This window comes from Arvicanthis niloticus, chromosome X (assembly GCF_011762505.2).
Source record: "Arvicanthis niloticus isolate mArvNil1 chromosome X, mArvNil1.pat.X, whole genome shotgun sequence".
Classification (NCBI taxonomy): domain Eukaryota; kingdom Metazoa; phylum Chordata; class Mammalia; order Rodentia; family Muridae; genus Arvicanthis; species Arvicanthis niloticus.
In genome coordinates this window covers 22724748-22740561 of record NC_047679.1, presented here as the reverse complement: position 1 = coordinate 22740561, position 15814 = coordinate 22724748, and the positions used below count along the sequence as shown (strand labels likewise).

Below are 15814 nucleotides of genomic sequence, written 5' to 3'. Positions count from 1 at the left end.
ACGTTATTCTCACATTAATTCTTCTGACTGGAGAACTAATAACCCCAGAGCATCCTGACACAGTAAAGAGGAAGCTCTAGAAACATAGTCCCAGCTCTCTATCTTCCTATCCTGCAGTGATTCTCAGCAGAAGCCCAACAGTTCTCAAGCTTGATCTCCTAACTGCAAGCCCCTCTGTCATAGGTACTTCCTTTAAGTAGCTTCCCCTTGCTCAATTCCTTAGGCATTTTGGGTTTGGTTCTGAAGTTTCCGTAATTGTGAAGAAACATCACCATCAAAGTAGAAAAGGTATAAATGGATGTGGAATTATGATGAATTTGCTTTTTGCTGGGTTGTTGAGGGTCTTGCTATGGGCCTGGCTGCCCTTGGACTTTAAGCGACTCTCCTACTTCTGCCTCCCAAGTGCTTAGAATTACAGGTATCAGTGAGTATACCTGTGGGGGGGGGATGACATCTAAATAAATGAGCAAGGATAAGAAGGGTGTAATGGGGGAATCAGCTAGTATGGATGTACAGAAGAAATGTAGACGCAGAAGGCTGGGACAGCCTGATCAGCAGTGTGCTTGCCTAATATATATGAAGCTCTGGGTTGGACTCACAGCACTGCACAAACAATGTGTTGGCTCATACTGTAGCCCCCAAACTTAAGCAGGTAGAGGCAGGTGGACCAGAAGTTTAAAGTCAACCTCAGTGCTGATGCAAAAATATGTGTTGGAATCAGACAAGAGTGACCATGGCCCAGGAACACAGATTTAGGTCACCTGAAATTCCAGGTTCCAACATGGAGCCAGTTTGATGTTTTTATACTAACAATAAAGAAAGTCACAAATCAAGACATTCTTCAAATACATTAATGGAAAGATCAGAGAGGAGGGTTAAGGCAAAGCAGGGAACCTCCATTGATAGCCTCAGATGCTGTCTGGTGACACTGGTGGCTTTTGGTTGATAGGCACTAGTGCTCTACTAAGTTGACATACAGATTTTTTTTTATCTATAAGTCACAGGATGTCAGGTCTGACACAGAGGTGGACAAGAAATGGCTATTTAGGGGATTAAAGATAGACCAAGCTGAATTGTTCTAGTCAGTTAATAGGACTTGCAAGCTCAAAGCCAATCTGGGATACATGACACTCTTTTTTTAAATGAAAAAGAGATAGAGAGAGAAAAAGAAAGAAAGAAAGAAAGAAAGAAAGAAAGAAAGAAAGAAAGAAAGAAAGAAAGAAGAAAGAAAGAAAGAAAGAAAGAAAGAAAGAAAGAAAGAAAGAAAGAAAGAGGAAGGGAGGGATGGGAATGAAGGAGAGAGAGAGAGAGAAGATATAAATATGCAGGGGAGAAATACCATGGAAAGTATATTAACTTAATTAGCTAGCGATGGCTAATTAATCCATGGCTCTCCAAATTCCAAGAAACTTTAAAATATGTCCAAGCCTTACTGTAGACCAGTTTACTAAATCTCTTAGAAGTGTTATCTAAGTATTAATATTTTCTAAAACAACCTAGGTAATTTCACTGAGCAGCAAAAGCCTGAGGATCTGCCTTCCAAGGACAAACTTAGTTGTAAGCAAGCTTTCTATAACCTACATGTAAGTTGATGTCCCATCACTTGTGAACAAGGATCTGTACAAACGTCTCCTTGAAGATACCCTGAAGGTTGACTTGAGTGTTTTCTCAGAATAGCATCAATCAGCAAGCCTGGTTGGGAAGCATTTTGATATGTTGAGAAAGGCATGCTGTCTATTGAACCAGGGTTCAAATGCCTATTCTGGCACTATGTAGCTTTGAATAGGTAGCTTAACTCCTCAATAGCCATGTTACATGCAAAATGGAGATTACAAACCTTCACTGCACAAGACTTGGGTAAGTAGCATTGTGGCGCAAGAGGGCCCTGCTCATGATTAAAAGAAATGCTTGCCTGTTGCTTGGGAAGGTTGTCTAGCTCAGCCTACTATGGGCTGTTGGAATGGACAGAGACATCACCTTAGGCAGTCCTATGAACCTGCTGAGGCCACAAGATATGGCACAGTAAGGTTACATCACACCCCCACTCCATAGTGCCTCTCATATGTGCAGAGCTGTCTTCTTTTCACAGGATCCAACTGATGCAGTATGTCATCTATGGAATCGCATCCTTTTTCTTCCTGTATGGCATCATTCTGCTGGCAGAAGGCTTCTACACCACAAGTGCAGTGAAAGAGCTGCACGGTGAGTTTAAGACAACTGCCTGTGGCCGATGCATCAGCGGAATGGTGAGTACGAACCTCAGGTGTGCCGCTGAGCCCATGCCTGGCTGTGTTTCTTCCTACTTGGTGAAGCTAGGAGCTATTTGTGGCGAGTCCGTTGATACAAACACTGCTCTTACCAACATGGCCTTAAAAATTTGAAAAATCACTGTGTTGTTGATAACATTTGTGACTGATAGTATTAAACCAAATGTCTCCCTTTGTTGGACTCTTCTAGAGGAAGATAAAGCTTTAAACGGCAGGGTTAAAAACTGCTCAGTCACAAAGGAAAACCACGACATGTTGTACATGTATACATAGCATTGGCAATCAAACCCAGGACCTTCTGTATACTAGGCTACATCATAGCCCTTGTACAGGCTTTGTCTATGATACATCCCTACCAAAACGTTGTACAGACAGCTGGGAAGATTGCTATTCATTGAAAGAACAGTCAGATGTGGAGAAAATATTTGGAAGTCTGAGAAAAGTGGAAATGCTGAGGAAGAAACGTGAGGCATGGTACAGCCAGGGCTGTGGCTTCCTAAGTGTGTAGTAGTGACCGCACCCCCACTGTAAAAGAGGAGAAAGATAATGCCAGAAAAAAGGGAACATGGGTCTGGCATCCAGCACCAGGAGAGACCACTGTTTACAAGTTTTCATGAGGTATGCTGATTGGGATAGAATTCCTTGTGTCCGTGGCAACTTGGCACCCATGCACCTGTATATATACACACAATACTTACACAGTCATTGAACTCTTTAAAATGATCAAAATAAATATGATACTACCTTGGGCAGAAGTATTACCATCCTGGGAAAGGCCTGGGAAAATCATGGGGACTTTAGCTGCACCAGCTGCTGTTCTGCCTGGCCCTGGGTTTCTATGTCCTTAGCTACACAGACAAAGCGGGGAAAGCGGAGGGCTGGAGAGTTGTGATGGTGATGGGCACAAGTGGCAGCAGGCCCAGCAGGCCAAGGGACACAGGGGATACTGAAGTGTGCAGAATCAAGAAAGACTTTATGCTAGACCAAAACAGAGGAACTCGTCTCACATGAGACCAGGAAAGAGGAACTAGTGTGAGCAGGGGAGGCCTGGAAAAGTCCAGTCGTGTGGATAGGCTGAACAGGAAGAACGCAGGTAGCAGGAAAGAACACTGCTTAAAGAAGGGGTAGGGACCCAGTGAAGGTGAGCCTTGATCTAATGCTAGGAATGACACTGGTAGGCAAAGACAAAAGGAGCAGTGACCAGAGCAACTTAGTAATCATAAGCCAGTCATTTGGTGTTATGGAGGATGAATCTGGGGAAGTGGGGTTCCATCTTAAGACTCAAGTGAGGCAGACTGGAGATGTGACATGGGCCCAGGCAGTGGAGTCAAGGAGGGGCTGTGGTGATGATCATGGGTGGGACAGTGAGAGGAGGCAGTGAATGACAAGTCAGCTCCAGTGCTGTGCTGAGGAGCTGTGTCCTATTAGGGTGTGGAGAATTCGGGTGGATTTAGTTTGAACCTCAGGGGCTTGATCCAGCCTTGGGGGGCTCTGCACAGTTAACCAGCGTGTCATATGCACACTTGGGGCTGGAGTTCCTGAGAATGCTCTGGGATGAGATGACTAGGCATTGCCTGCTAAGGAGTCATAACTGAGCAAGTTTCCACCAAAGTTTGTGGAGGAATCCTGAGGTACATCAGTATCGGCTAGGTAGGTTCAGAAACCACCTAGAGACAAATTCATGCAAAGGACCCAGATCATTTGATGTATCGGGTCTAGTCTCTATGTCATTCCTCCCATCAGTGGCCTCCTTGTCATTATAGGAATCTACATCCTGAAAGCTATGGCATGTGGTACCTGAAGATGCCTAGGCAACCTAGATTGTTGCCCTGACCTCCTCTCTGCTTTTTCTGCCCAAGTGGCACCACAATTGAATGGCTGTGTCTCAGGCTCCTGCTGTCTCTTGTCCCACTGTCTTCCTACAGGGACTGGCCAGGTCTCACTTCCTTCAGCATAAGAAGGACAATGCCATAAGCAATCTTACTAAAAGAAAATACCCACTGTGGCCACCATTCCTGTTAGGGACCATATACCTGTCGCCTCACAGCACCAGTCTCTCCTAGCAGGTCTGGGACCTGGGACTTACTGATTAGACCACACTGGGTAGGTAGTGAGCTCCAGGGATGCGCCTGTCTCTGCCTCCTTAGCACCTGGATTACAGGTATGTACCAGCACACTCTGCATTTTATGTGGCTACTGAGAATTGAACTCCTGGGACCTCCTGCTTATAGCACTTTACCAGCTGAACAATGTCTCCAGCCCCCACTGTGACTTTAAAATTTTTTATATTTATTAAGTGGGGTGAGGCCCATAATAGCACACCACATAGCCTACACGTCATGGTGTATGGATGGCTGTCAGAGTACCAGTTGCACGAGTCAGTTTGTCTTTCTACTTCATGCATTCTAGGGATTGAATAGGTCATCATCAGGCTTGGTGGCAAGTGCTATCTCATTCGCCCCCACTTTAGTTTGTAAAGGTTTGATTGACAAGGCTAATAAAAAAGTGCAGGGTTGATAGTACTGCAGCAGCATGCTAGTGTGGAGGAAGAAGATGAGAACTGTGCTTTGTTCAGGGAGGCCTTGCTTTTCTCAGGCCTTTGTGAGAAGTAAACACCTATTTGCCTGGGGTGCGGGGAGAGCCTACTGAGGAAGGATCTGAACATCAGATTTGCAGTGTTGTGAGGATCAGCCTCCAGAGGGTGCTTTCTACCCAGCCCTGGCCCGACTTCTGGAACCTGGACCCTCCATAAGAAGTAAAGGCTCACCAAGGCCAAGAATCACTAGCCCCTCTCAAGTCCCTGAGGTCTTATTAGAACGCCCATTAAGTTTTCCATGGATAGGGAAAGAACGAGCAAACCTATTCTGGAACAGCCATCTTGGAAGCCTTAGGGAGGGAGAAGAGGTGGGACTCCTGAAGTATGTTCCTTTGAATAATTTTGAGCAATGCAAGTGCTTCAGGGATTGTGAAGGTCCTTGAAAGAACAGGACAGTAACCTGGTATCTGCAGTTTGCCACGGTGACCAGTAAGGGGCAGCAATACGAACCTGATGTCCAGATCAGCCTTCCTCTGGACAGACATTTCCTACAGCATAATGTTATGTGAGGATGACATATAAGAAGAGAACGAGAATCTTGACAGAGTCCTTGTGCTCATGACTGAAAGTTTTGGACAAGGTTCAAGCATTTAATGCGTCCAGTAAGTTCCCAGGATGAGGAAACTGGCAGAGTTCCTTTTGAGAGAAGGCCTCTTGTGGCAGTTGTGCTTTTTCCATACCCACATAGAAAGGTAAAAGAAAGGGAAGTGCTGAAAAATCAGCATGATATTATGATTTAGTGACCTGTAGAGACATCCTGGACCTATCCCACGTTTAGTAGGAGTTTTAGCTGGGAGTTTTCGGAACTGATGTTTAGAAAGAATATCTCACAGGCTGGTTCAAGTGTGCTGGCCTGTGATCCCAGCTTTAAGAAGGTTGAGATAGGAAAATCAAAACTTTAAGCAACTTAGTGAAATAAGTTTTCCAAATTAAAAACATAAAAGGGGAACTGGGTGTTCAGCTCAGTGGCAGAACATTTGCCTAGCACGCGGAAGGCTCTAGATTCGATCCCCAGTACAGAACACAAAATAAACAACAATAAAAGAAAGTAATCATTATTCAGGCCCTGTGACTAATTAGTTGTGGGAGTAAGGTCACCTCTTGGGCTAAAAGAGGAACATCAAGGGCAGGAGAGATAGCTCCTCTGGGAGGTCTTCAGTTTGATCCTCAGAACTCAACATGAAAAAGATAGACAGGCATGGTGGCCCAGCTTAGAATTCCACTACTGGGGTGGCAGGAAAAAGTGGAGCCCCGGGGTTCAATGGCCAGCTAGTCTAGCCTACTTGGTCTGTTTCAGGACATGGAGACATACTGCATCAACAGCAACAAAGCAGAAAGCACCTCAAAAACAGGTTATCTTCTGGCCTTCACAGTTTACACACACATATGCATGTGCACCTGCACATATAAAGACACACACAAACACACACACTAAATAAATAAATAAATAAATAAATAAATAAATAAATGCCCGAGAAAGCCTCTGAGCAGGTGTTTCTTCCTCACTTGCATAGGCAGGCCAGGTCCCTGGAATACATCCTGTATCCCACAGGTCCATGCTGGGCAGAGAAGTGCAGCCCTCCCTCTGAGATCAACCTGCCCATTTCAGTGAGCTTCTTTTTCCCTCCTCTCATTGTCTGCCTAGTTCGTGTTCCTCACCTACGTGCTGGGAGTGGCCTGGCTGGGTGTGTTCGGCTTTTCTGCAGTGCCAGTGTTTATGTTCTACAACATCTGGTCAACCTGTGAAGTCATCAAGTCCCCACAAAGCAATGGGACCTCGGGTGTGGAACAGATCTGTGTGGATGTCCGACAATACGGTACCTCCTTTCAGTGCTGTCCCCATTACTTCTTTATTGTCTTCTGCCTGGGTCTGGGCTGTGATTAACACATAGACCTCTCTTTAGTCATCACAACACATTGCCTACCTTCTCCATGAAGAGTTCACGCTCTTCTCTAATTTTGGAGGTAAACATCTCTGGGCCTTTGCACTTGCTAAAAGATGTTATTTGAGATGTATAAAAATGTTTTCTGAGTTAGGCATGTAGTTAAAAAATAAGTCTTTTATAATGCAAAACTACTTTATAATGCAGTTCAATTTTTAAAAGACTTCTAGGTAGCCACCGTAAGAATTTATATATTTAATTTTTTTTTTGGTTTTTCCTTTTTGCCCTCTTTCTCTTCTTCATTTGTATTTTTAATCTCACCATGTAGTCCAGGCTAACCGGCTGGCCTTGACCCCCTAGCCCCACTTCAGCCTCTTGAGTGCTGAGATTCTGGCATGTGCTCCCATTCCCTGCTCCTGTCAGTTCCACAGAGATTTTTCACTTAACACGTTTGCATGCCTGCCCCTTTGAAGGGAATCTTTTCAAAATGACCAATTGCTTCAACTTATTTGTACCGAAAACCTCAACATAAACTGCATACAGATTTCAAAAGTCATCACGATGGTCCCCCAGTCAGAAGCTGGCTCAGACATTATCTTCTCACAAACAGCATCCTCATTCCTGTGAGCAGCCATAGAAGCCACTAGGGCCTCCAGACAATTAGTTTGGATGGGAACTGACTTCCTTGCTGAGGGAAGGCCACGTATTAAAGAGGGAGTGTAATTATTGCTTCCAACTAGGAAAACAGAGAAGAAGAAAGCTTTCCTTTAGAAATAAAGACAGAATGGGTCCTTCCAGTGTTCTCCTGAGCAAAGATGGCTCTTTCATTTCTACATAGATTTTCTCATGTGGCTTATTCTCCATGTGTTATCCTATAGCATGGTATAAAACCAGCCTAAAACTGCCCGTAGTAGATGTCTTCTCACATAGGCTTGGCCTTAAAACACATTGAAAGGGCCCTGGGTTAGTTTTGAAAGTACTTGGAAGGCTGGGTATGGGTGGCACATGTCTACAGTCATAGGAGTCAAGAAGTTGAGAGAGTAACACTGCCATTTCCCTGCCTGCCTGGGCCACAGAGTCAGACAAGGCCTCAAAACAAAAAGTTTCCATGAAAGAATATGTGCAAATAATCTCTGGGTTCCTTACAAATAACTCTTGTTGCCATGGTTACAACTTTTTAAAAATCATGTCTCTGCCAAGCTGGTTAGTTTTTGAGATTACTTGTTTGAGTTGATATTAGAGATAGGAGGAAATACGAATTTAAAACTTTCCTCCCTCCCTCGTTCCCTCCCTCCCTCCCTCCCTCCCTCCCTTCCTTCCTTCCTTCCTGGAGAAGTGTAAATTGAGCTGGCCTTAATATTTAAGCACATCCTCATACATTAAAGAAGGAAAAGACCAGCATCCCAGTGAACAACTGTCACTGCAGAGAGAACTTAAGAGTTCTAGCTAGGAAAAGAGTACAAACCATGCCTCTCTGGCTCAGACACAGACACAGGTCCCAGAGTCCTGTGACCTAAGCACCAGTAGCATGCTTCATGAGGGGCTTCCCTGCAAGTTAATAAACTCACTGCAGGAAAAAAAAAACTCAACTAGCCTTGAAAATGTAGGCCGAAGCACTGCAATACACATGTTGAATCCCAGCCTTCAAGAGGCATTAAAGCAGGCAGATCTTTCAACACCAGACTGGTCTACATAGCTAGTTCCTGGCCAGCTAGGGCTATATAGTGAAGCCTTATCTAAAAATAAAACAAAATAAAACCTAAAATATACAAACACTGAACTTCACTGAACAGCGTAGAGTCTACAGGAGAGAGAAAAATGCCCAACTGTTAAAATTCACATGGACTAGAGTGACTCTGCTCTTGCTCTGTTGCCCAAATGGAGCTTATTCTTTGCGCTGCCTTGCCTGAACTGCAGGCACCAGGTACTTTGATCAAAAAGGAACATAGCTAACAATTGTAATGGGTTGGAATCTAGAATGGAAAGGGCTGCTAAGAACATGAGGCAGGCTGGGATTGTAGCCAAGTGGCCGAGTGTGTATATAGCATGTGCAAAGGCCCTAGTATTGGGTGGGAGGGACCACCAGCACCAGCACCACAAAACACAACCTACATTGAAGCCAAGCCATAGCTTGAACTCATATTCTGTTGGCGTTCCCTTTGCAGGTATCATTCCTTGGAATGCTTTCCCAGGCAAAATCTGTGGCTCTGCCCTGGAGAACATCTGCAACACGAATGAGGTAAACACGCCGCAGAGCTGAAGACTCACACACTTGGTGACTTACAACCTAAGCTGAGAAACAGGGCTCTAGATGATGGCCAAAGTGCTCTGAAAGGAAGGGTCCCTGTGTAAACCGTCGAACACTGTGTAACCATCACTCTTCATTCCCCACCTTCAATAATAGTACCCATTTCGGATGGTCTAGCCTTAGGGCAGTGGGCTCTTCCTCTCTACCATAGTTTGTGATCCCAAACCTAAAAAATCTGAGACATGGCCTTTGGGAATGTTTTCACAAAGAACACGTGCCACAGGCAAATGAAAGTTAATTCCATCGTTGTTGTTGTTGTTTTTTTAAAAAAAAAGAAGTCCAATCTGGCTGAGCATGATAGTGCTTGCCTTTAATCCCAGCACTCCGGGGGCAGAGGCAGGTGCATCTCTGTGAGTTCAAGGGCAGCCTGGCCTACAAAGCAAGTCTAGGACAGCTATGGCTACACAGAGAAAGCCTGTCTTGAAAAACAAACAAAACAAACAAACAAAGGTCTGGGGCTGGAAAGAAGAGTGATGGCTTAGCAGTTAAGAACACTGGGTATGGGGCTGGAGAGATGGCTCAGTGGTTAAATGCACTGACTGCTCTTCCAGAGGCTCACAACCATCTGTAATGTGATTTGATGCACTCTTCTGTTGTGTCTGAAGACAGAGACAGTGTGCTCATATAAATAAATAATAATAATAATAATAACACTTAAAAAATAATAATAAAAAGAACACTTGGTGCTGTTGGTGCTGTTCAGGAAGACCCAGGTTCAGTTCACAGCACCCAGATAGCAACATATAGCAACTCACAACCACCTGTTAACTCCAGTCCCAGGGGACCCAAAATGTTCTTCTGTCCTCCAAGGACACCACACACATTTGTGTTACACATATATTTTATATGCATACAAAACATCCATACCCATAAATACAATTGAAAACAGTAATAGAGTAAAAAGATACCCTAAATTTGTGCATATGTCAGATTTTTAGTAAGAGGCCAGAGCTAATCAGCTAATCATTCATACTTCCAGAACAACTTGTGATAAGGGCTTTTTTTTCCTTTTCTTTTTTTCTTTTTTTTTTTTTAATTTTTTGTCCTTATTTGGCAATATACTCTTAACACTTTGAAATCAAACTTTCTTACCACTAAAGTATTCGTCAGCTGTGGGCTTAAAACTGTTTATGAAACAAAAGTCTTCAATGCACTGGTGGGCGTGTGATTATTTAAGACAACATGGATGTGTTGGAACATGGAACATGGGTGTTTTTGGAAAGCATCAACTTACAGAAACAATCTGCCTCTACCTTATTTGGCTTGTCTATTTGTATAGCCATAACATGGACTGCTGGCTCCGAGCAGAGCTTCGTAACCTTGGCTGCACGTTGCAGTCATCAAGGAACTACACTAGATCCATGGTTGAGGCCAAGGTTTTTGGTAATCCGATGTGATTGGTCTGGGGTGCAGACTGAGCTTCAGAAAGACTTGGCGTTCCCACAGTGATCATAACATGCATCCAGGGCTCAAAGGGCATGTGGGCCTGTGCCCAGGCTGGCAGCCAATGTCTGTGAAGAAGAGTGAAAAATCATTCCAGAACACATGTAAGGTCCTTCCTGCTCCACAAAATGCTCATGGTACCTTATTCTTTCCTAGTTCTACATGTCCTATCACCTGTTCATTGTGGCTTGTGCTGGAGCTGGTGCCACTGTCATTGCCCTGGTGAGTATGCCAGAACCACCCTAGTGTAGTGTTCCTCCCCTGCCTCCGAACCACAGGTTTCCCTTTCAGCTTTTACCAGCAGATGAAGCAAAGGATCTGTGTATTCTGCTGTGGTTAACTGTTCCCTCTGTAAACTTACAGAATGTCTAGTTTGCAGGAGGTACTAGTGGCTGCCTTGGCACCGACTGATGCAATTTGGACACTGGAAAGAAGAGAGGGTACCTACACATGCTGACTAGGCATAGCATGTTGCCTTATTGCATTTAGCAATTAGTCCCATGATTTCATTCAGGGACGGAGACTCATGTGAGGCACTGCCCATTTATTTGCAAAGAAATCGTGACTTCCAAATAGAAAGGTAATATATAGTTGATCTCCTTATGTGCAGAAATAATCTTCTATAAAGTCAATTCAAATGCTAAGTTGTATATATTGAACATAGCCTGCTGGAGGAAGTACAGAGTAGCCTCTTGGTTATGTCATCCCATATAGATTTCAGTGTAAGACACCTTAATTAATATATACTGTTAATTGTATACTAGCCAGTTCATGGCCAACACCACTGTCACCCATGCCTACCTAGATAAAGGTTCTCTCATGCACATTATCTCTGGAAGGCACTCGAACACCTTTCTCGGGAACTATTTTAGCAAATGTGGCACTAGATGCTTGTTTACCATGGGTGCAAAACTCATGCAGCAAAGTATCACCTCGGTAGACCTCAGCTGGGATGGTGCACATAAGGGGACGCAAATCCTAAAGTGCTTTGCGTGTGCCTAGTCATGGGTGAGAAAATATTGTTTTGATGATTACATAGTTTACCAAGTAGCCAAACTTGGAATCTGCACATAATGAGAATCAACTTTTAAGCAAACCAGCTTGCATGCACGGTGGTTTTGCTTGGTTTATGATTTGTAGAAAACTAGTTTGAGGTTGGGAAAGCAAAGAGATTTCAGCTGCTTGAGGATGACCCATTCTCAGTTTTCCTAAGCATTAAGTCATTCCTTCCCATGAAGTCACCATGGTCATGACCTGTTCTCTTGGCTGAGCAACAGGCAGGAAGAAGACTAATTGCTGCTGAGCAGGCAGTTTAGGAAAGATGAGAAGAAATAGGGCAGTGAGCTCCATCTCCCACACTGCTGACCCAGCTCTCTATCTTGTTATTCTTGAAATACATCCAAGGCTTTTTAATAAGCTTACTGAGGGCAGAGCCAAAGACTTCCATTATGTATGTGTGATCAGGAACGAAGCATGTGCTAGATGAAAGACATCATCTGCTTTGATTAGAAGGTGGGGAGAAAGCCCTCAGACCATGAGCTGGCACTTCTCCCAGCCCTCACTGCCTGAATCTTACCGCCCTGTTTTGTTCTCTTCCACCAGCTGATCTACATGATGGCTACTACATATAACTATGCGGTTTTGAAGTTTAAGAGTCGGGAAGACTGCTGCACTAAGTTCTAAATTGCATAAGGCTGATAAGGAGCTTTATTTAGAGAGCTCAGCTCTGTAGCGTGAACACCACTGACACTCCAGACTAAAGCGGAGCCTAGGTTTCCGCAGTTTTGCTACAGTAACTTGTAAATAGCTTCAGTTAACTCACTTTGCATGGTAGACTAAATAGGACTTACTGTACACAAATTACAAAAGAATGGGGTCTGGCTATTCCCACAGTTTGAAAAGGATTGTTATTTACTGACACGGGTGAGCATCCTTTGAAAAATAATTTTCTTGAACTTAAACTCTGAGCAGTATCTCTCAATGGAATATTAACCCCTTGACATACCAGTATTTTCCATTGGTTTTGCTTGCTTGATAACCAGCCTTAGCGATGGGAAGGAGGAGTGCCGAAGGTAGAAAGTTAGAACCTAGCTTTCATTTTGTCACACTCTTCTAGAAAAGATTTCACAAGTATAGTTAAAATTAAGTTTAAAAGGGTTTTATAGCACATGGTTGGCTCCTTACCAAATAGATGCCAAGTAAGACCAGATACAAATTTGAAGGCCTTCACCCATTTGATTTTTCTGAAAAATGATTACATATTTTTGATACAATGCCGTCACTCCTTTAGAACTCACAAAACTGGTAACTTTAAATTGTCTTGCGACATAGCAACTGTCCCCTCATAACTAGGTTCTTACATTCCATGTCAGATTTTAATGGGCAGAGCAGTAGGGCCCAGAGCTGAAGGTCTCATCTATGTTGAGAAGGAAGTATGGGATGAGAAGGGAATATGGTCTTTAAGGAAACTGAGCTGTGTAGATTTGTTTTGGGCAATGGGAAATACATGGGAAGGATGTGTGTGCCACAGAAACTGTGAAGAATGATCAGGATTTTTTATGTGAAATGAACTTAGAGGAAATGAAATTCTGGCAGTTATAAAAGGAAAAAATAGTTTTCATTGCTAAAAAACTGTTAACATACAGACTGCATACTTAGTTTTTAATTTTTGTTTTGACATCCATTTAATTTCTCCATGTTAAATATTTACTTCTATAATCATTTATTCAAAATAAACATTTTTCACACTTTGTAGGCCTTTTGGGGAATTTTTTTTACCCACAGAGAAGTCTTTGCTCTACATTTTTAAACATAAAAAGCAACGTGTTTCTGAACTTCTGCATTTGTCTTTTAAAATTACTCTCAAAATGGTAAAAAGCACTGTCACATACATATATATATATATATATTTCATTTTTTACTTCTTCTTAACAATAACTTTGGTCATTTTATTCCCCAATTCACTATATTTGCATACTAACGTTTCTTCAGCCTCGTAATATGAAGCATACTAGTAGAGCATGCTCTGTGTCTGCCAGCAGAAGAGTATTAATAGCGAATAACCCTCGCCCTTCTCCAGCTGACCCGTCTAATCTGACTAGCAGCTCGCTTTGCCTTCTCACATGCTCACTAGCCGTCATGCTCACCCTTCTTTTCCAGATCCACTTCCTCATGATACTGTCTTCTAACTGGGCTTACTTAAAGGATGCAAGCAAAATGCAGGCTTACCAGGATATCAAAGCAAAGGAAGAACAGGAACTGCAAGATATCCAGTCTCGGTCAAAAGAACAACTCAATTCTTACACTTAAAAGAGTTTGCCAGAGCGTGTCAGCCAACGAATTCACAGCTCTGACACATCATCAGACAGCTGCTCTGCAGTACAGATGTGTATCCCACCAAACTAATGTAGACATAACCAACATTTCACTGTCTGTCTCAAGCTGCTGGGGTGGATCTCTAGGAAAACCTTCCAGTGGGTAAATCATTTTCTTTAGAACAAATATTGGAGGTTTCACGTTAGCCATTTTAAAAGGCAACACTTTGACAGAATGACCATTCATCCTTTGCAAAGTTGTGGCATGTGCAGTTAACTGCTAGAGCAGTTCTAACACAGGGGATGGAATCACATCCTGCTCCTTAATAAGGACCTATGGCATGCCAGTATCAAAGGATGTGACCCTAGATTTACATATGCCACCTGTCCTCAAGTGTTATCAAAATAGAATTGGTGTGAAGTTCATTTTTGATAGCTGACCTTTATTAACCTTTGGCTCATCAAAGATGTGATTTTTCCAAACTTAAAAATCAGCACCCCCACAGTCTCACACATTCATTTCCCAAGCCACTCAGAAACCTATCTTTTTAGTAATGCTAAAATGAGCTGTAATTATGCTAAATTTATCAGTGCAGAAGCTGGATTCTGACTCGAGCTCTGCAAAATCAGCTTTATAGTCGATCACATTGTAACAAACTGGGAGTAAGGATTTGGTGATCACAATTCTTGTTTGGAAACAAATATCAGCTCTGCCTTAATATTTGCTTTCAATTTCTAATCATTTATATTGTAACCAGAAACCCAAAATTCCTTCACAGATTTTTGTTCCATGAATATCTTTCTTAAGAAGTGTTACCTTGTTAAAATGACCACCATTCTAAACCATTTTAAGTGGTCTGGACAGTGAGTTTACAGTTTCATATCAACTATCTAAAACCTAACTGCAAATTGACCACAGACCTCTGACCTCCTACTTTTATAGACTTTAATACATAAGTAATTTAAATTAGGGTTGATATTTATTTGTTTTCTTATCTAAATCTTAATTTCCTGGAATAATGTTTGATATTCAGCAAGAAAACTGCTTGAGTTTAAGCCATTTTCAAAAGAAACTTGCCTTCTAACTCATTGTGTTCCAGAACATTAAGTGACTAATAGGTACTGGTATTAGTGATGGTAAATTTTGTGTTGTTCTTTCTGGAATGGTCCATATAACTGTGGGGTGCATCAGTGCTTTTCAAAGGGGCTGCATACTATAGGGTTAACTATGTATATTCATGTTAAGAGTTAACTTGTGGTTTGGCTGTTTCCTGGATTTTAAAACATATACATGTGCAGAAATGTATTCAAATGAAAGGAAGCATACCTTTATCAAGATGCTATTAAAATTGAACAACTACAATATTTCATTTGGATTTTTTTCTTTTGGTTAATGCCGAAAAAACGCCTATTTGGATTCCTTTTAATTGGGAGACGCTCTCTTCTGTGTAGAACAGTTGTTCCAAGATAGCTTAGTGTTTTGTTTTCCTGTTGCATGACAGAATTCAATATTTTTTCCAGCAGTGGAGGTGCTGTTAGAGTCCAGTGTTCTAGAAGAGGCAGTGTCTAAAGCCTAATTTTACTTTTCTAATTCTGGTAGCTATTGCCAGGAATTTTTGAAAGTTTTGTTGAGGTAGTCTAATATTTTTTATGTAAAGAGCATTAAATTTTGCTATGTATAAATTTTTGTAACCTAACAGTGAATCAATATTTTCTATCAGTGCCAAGGGCTTCCTGTAGTTCTATTCAAGTGTTACAATAAATATTTGTAGATAATAGTCAATACTTGTGTATGCTTATTTTAAAGATCTATTTAGGTGGAAATAGTTGTGGATGTACTAAAGAATAATGAAATAAAATTATAGCTTCATTCGCTTGCCTTTTTACCATATATAAATCCTATCTTTCTCTGTTCGCGGTATGGTGTCATTTTTGAATATATATCAAGATTTTTACATAGTTAAATATAGTACATGGGAGAACACTACTGGTTTTATTTTGCA

General features: G+C 42.2%; 1 protein-coding gene across 6 annotated transcripts in view; it reads left to right on the top strand.

The window, feature by feature from the left end:
- Gpm6b (glycoprotein M6B) overlaps positions 1-15725 on the top strand; it is a 142619-nt gene extending 126894 nt beyond the window's left edge. For 3 of the 6 annotated variants that reach the window (XM_034484866.2, XM_034484865.2, XM_034484862.2), the window contains 5 exons: positions 2090-2246; positions 6509-6680; positions 8912-8985; positions 10654-10719; positions 12100-15725. In XM_034484866.2, the coding sequence (XP_034340757.1) occupies positions 2090-2246; positions 6509-6680; positions 8912-8985; positions 10654-10719; positions 12100-12180 (550 nt within the window). In that variant the 3' untranslated portion in view covers positions 12181-15725. The remainder of the gene's footprint in view (positions 1-2089; positions 2247-6508; positions 6681-8911; positions 8986-10653; positions 10720-12099) is intronic. The other 3 variants (XM_034484867.2, XM_034484864.2, XM_034484861.2) reach the window with 1 other exon arrangement.
- The last annotated feature ends 89 nt before the right edge of the window (positions 15726-15814 follow it).